The sequence below is a fragment of the Taurulus bubalis genome (genome assembly GCF_910589615.1).
Source record: "Taurulus bubalis genome assembly, chromosome: 11".
NCBI classification, from domain to species: Eukaryota; Metazoa; Chordata; class Actinopteri; order Perciformes; family Cottidae; genus Taurulus; species Taurulus bubalis.
The window spans coordinates 1,150,595-1,153,922 of record NC_136599.1 but is presented as its reverse complement, the minus strand read 5'-3'; the positions used below and the strand labels follow the sequence as shown (position 1 = coordinate 1,153,922).

Below are 3,328 nucleotides of genomic sequence, written 5' to 3'. Positions count from 1 at the left end.
AGTAGCTGGTCGAACAGGAAGGACGGCGTTGAGTGTCTCGTGCAGTCGGACGGACGACAGTTTAATTATAGAAGGAGCATGTCGAGATCATATATGTGTGTGTGTGTGTGTGTGTGTGTGTGTGTGTGTGTGTGTGTGTGTGTGTGTGTGTGGTTCCAGATGGATATATGTTATTAATAGAAGTAAAACATAAATAATTCTGGTACATTTACATATAATTGAGGGTTAATCAATATCTATTAGTGTTTATGTCAATCAACTAAATCAATACATATTTTAGGTATTTAATTTTGCATCACTTTAGACAGACAGCGACAGACACAGACAGGTAGAGACAGACAGGTAGACACAGACAGGTAGACACAGACAGCGACAGACACAGACAGGTAGACACAGACAGGTAGACACAGACAGGTAGACACAGACAGCGACAGACACAGACAGGTAGACACAGACAGGTAGACACAGACAGGTAGACACAGACAGGTAGAGACAGACAGGTAGACACAGACAGGTAGACACAGACAGGTAGAGACAGACAGGTAGACACAGACAGGTAGACACAGACAGGTAGAGACAGACAGGTAGACACAGACAGGTAGACACAGACAGGTAGAGACAGACAGGTAGACACAGACAGGTAGAGACAGACAGGTAGACACAGACAGGTAGAGACAGACAGGTAGAGACAGACAGGTAGACACAGACAGGTAGACACAGACAGGTAGACGCAGACAGGTAGAGACAGACAGGTAGAGACAGACAGGTAGACACAGACAGACAGAGTCTCTCTCTGAACTTTCATTTTAATTAAAACCACATTTGTAAGAACTCATCAACTTCCTCCTCTTCAATTAACCCTCGGCTCGGCCAATCAGACGCTATCTCGTTAAGGCGGCCCCCGCCGCCTCTAATCTGTCTCTCTGCGGGACAGGAAATACCGCGCCGCTAATTAGAGCCGCGAACCTCGACCTCCATCTCCAAACTTCACCGAGAGTTTTAATCAACTAAAACAGAGAGGATTGTGGGAAGGATTCACAGAGAGGATCAAACTTCACTCAACTTTTAGCAGATTTTACAAGTTCTTGTTTCATAGTTTAACACCAGAGATTCCACATTCTGTCGGTTTAAGGCGCCAAAAAACAAACAAACCTTTTGTGATAATCCCTAAAGAAATCCATCAGAAAGATGTTTGAAATAAAACTATAAAGACGTTCATGTTCGTCTATAAATCAGTTAAATACGAAGATAAACAGCATTAATGTTTATTGAAGGTCAGCTAAGTTAAGCCGAATGTTGATTTTTAATAATTCTAAAACTAGAAGAGCGTATGATGTGAAATCGTTGAGCAGAAAAAACAAACACACGGCTCCAGACAATATTTTATCATATTTTCTTGATGTTACAATAATTAGAGTCGTCGTCATAAATAGATCAGTTGATTCTTCATACAGTTAGAAGTCATATCACAGAGGGAATATATTTATATACAGATTCAAACGTCATAAACTAAAACAAAAGCAACCGGCCGCCCAGAACATAGACAGATCCCACCGACGGAGAGAGAGGGAGACGGAGAGACAGAGAGAGACAGAGACAGAGATAGAGAGAGATTATTCTTAATAATGTCGTGAAGTTTATTTTGAAGGATCTATAAAATAAAAGCTGCGCTGCTGACGAGTTCTTTTTGATTTTATCGTCAGACTGAAAGTAAACAAACAGAAATGAAGCAGAATTATACATGAATCATGTCCAGGACATAGCCAGAGCCGGGGCTTGGGGTCAGTCCAGGATGTAGTCAGAGCCAATAGCAGACAAGATATATGATAGAAGAGACGAAGGCGGCGCAGACAGGAAGTGAAGGACAAATACTTCCTGTCAAAAACATTTTTTTTTCCCGAATCAGAGAAAATATATTTAAAGACAAAATAACACGATATGTTGTTTCAAGCAGGAAGTAGACACAGCCCAAGAAAAAAAAAATCTAAGTTTTAAGTCAATAGCATCCAAAGCTGACAGTTTCACTCGTTTGAAGTGTTTTCTCTGCACCATTTGGTTTCCCCAGTAGGGAAGGAAATAAGTCACAAAACAATAATCCAATAGTGCAAGACATAGTACAGTTTAAGTGATCCAAGACATAGACACGTCCCTGGAGGTCAAAAGGGGAATTATCCCCCCCAAAAAAGACAATAATTGTATTCCAAAAGAAGAAAAACAAAATATCTAAAAGCAGTGAATCATTTTAAATGATTTAGAAATGTTCTTCGATAATAAAAAAAAACACCGTGACGGGCATAGATTCCATTCCGTGAATAGCCACGCCCGAAGACGTTTGCGTTGGTCTCATGTGATGAAGGGTCACATTTACTCATTACATTTTGTCACATGAAGCTTTTGTCGAAACACCAACTGGTGCAATTGTCGACATTTTTGTTTACGATATTTTTTTAATATTTTTATGAATTTTCTTCAAGACGCGACAGTCTGACCTTTGACCTTCAGCTCGTTGGTCGTCTCTGTGGCCAACGAGCTTCAAGAGCGAACGCCGACAGAAGAGAAAAGAAAAAGGTCCACGAACTGTCAGCCACGTATGTGACACCTGATACACACTCCAGGTCGTAGACAGACCCTGGGTATTTTGTTAAGTATTTTGCCGCAGAGACGGATTCCAGGAAATAGCCAGATCACAACAGAGTTACTGCACAATAAAACCACATTCATTCAGATAGCAGGCATGGGTGCTCCAGGATGTAGCCAGACCCAACAGAAAGATTTACAGCCAGTTACAATAGAAATCAGAAGTCTGTTACAATGTCATGTTTTCCAGGTCGTAGCCAGGACTCAGAGGAACTGAGTGGTTCAGTCTACTTACAGTACATTCAATAGCAACATAAATGAACAGAGCCAACGTTTCCATTCCCATTGGTCTTCAGTTTCTTCTTCTACGCCTTTAAAGCTTACCGTTCCTTCTCTTCATTGAGAATCAACTGGTTCCAGCATTTAGTCATAACCCAGCAGGCGGAATGAGATGTTTTAATCATAGAAGCGCCAGATGTTGGTTCCAGGTGTTAGTCTGAACCCATCCCATTCCTTCCAGCTGAGGTGAGAAGGGAGGGAATGGATGGATCCAAGTGATAGCCTCATCCCGACCCAGCACAGCTCTCTTTGCTGAGACGGACTAATTCCTGGGACAAAACCTCCAGGTCCTAGAGAGACAGAAGTTTCATCATCAATAAGAATCAATTTTTCAGTTTTATCTCATTGGAAGTAAAAAAATATTTATAACAAATATATTTGTCTGAAATGTTTTTGTTCACAGCGGAAAATC

At 41.1% G+C, this 3,328-nt stretch overlaps 1 protein-coding gene across 1 annotated transcript in view; it reads right to left on the bottom strand.

Annotated features, from left to right (window-relative positions):
- Positions 1 to 1,377: 1,377 nt before the first annotated feature.
- Positions 1,378 to 3,328, bottom strand: part of gripap1 (GRIP1 associated protein 1) — a 36,729-nt gene continuing 34,778 nt past the window's right edge. The window contains exon 30 of the mRNA XM_079225907.1: positions 1,378 to 3,206. Coding sequence (XP_079082033.1) covers positions 3,141 to 3,206 — 66 coding nt within the window. The 3' untranslated portion in view covers positions 1,378 to 3,140. The remainder of the gene's footprint in view (positions 3,207 to 3,328) is intronic.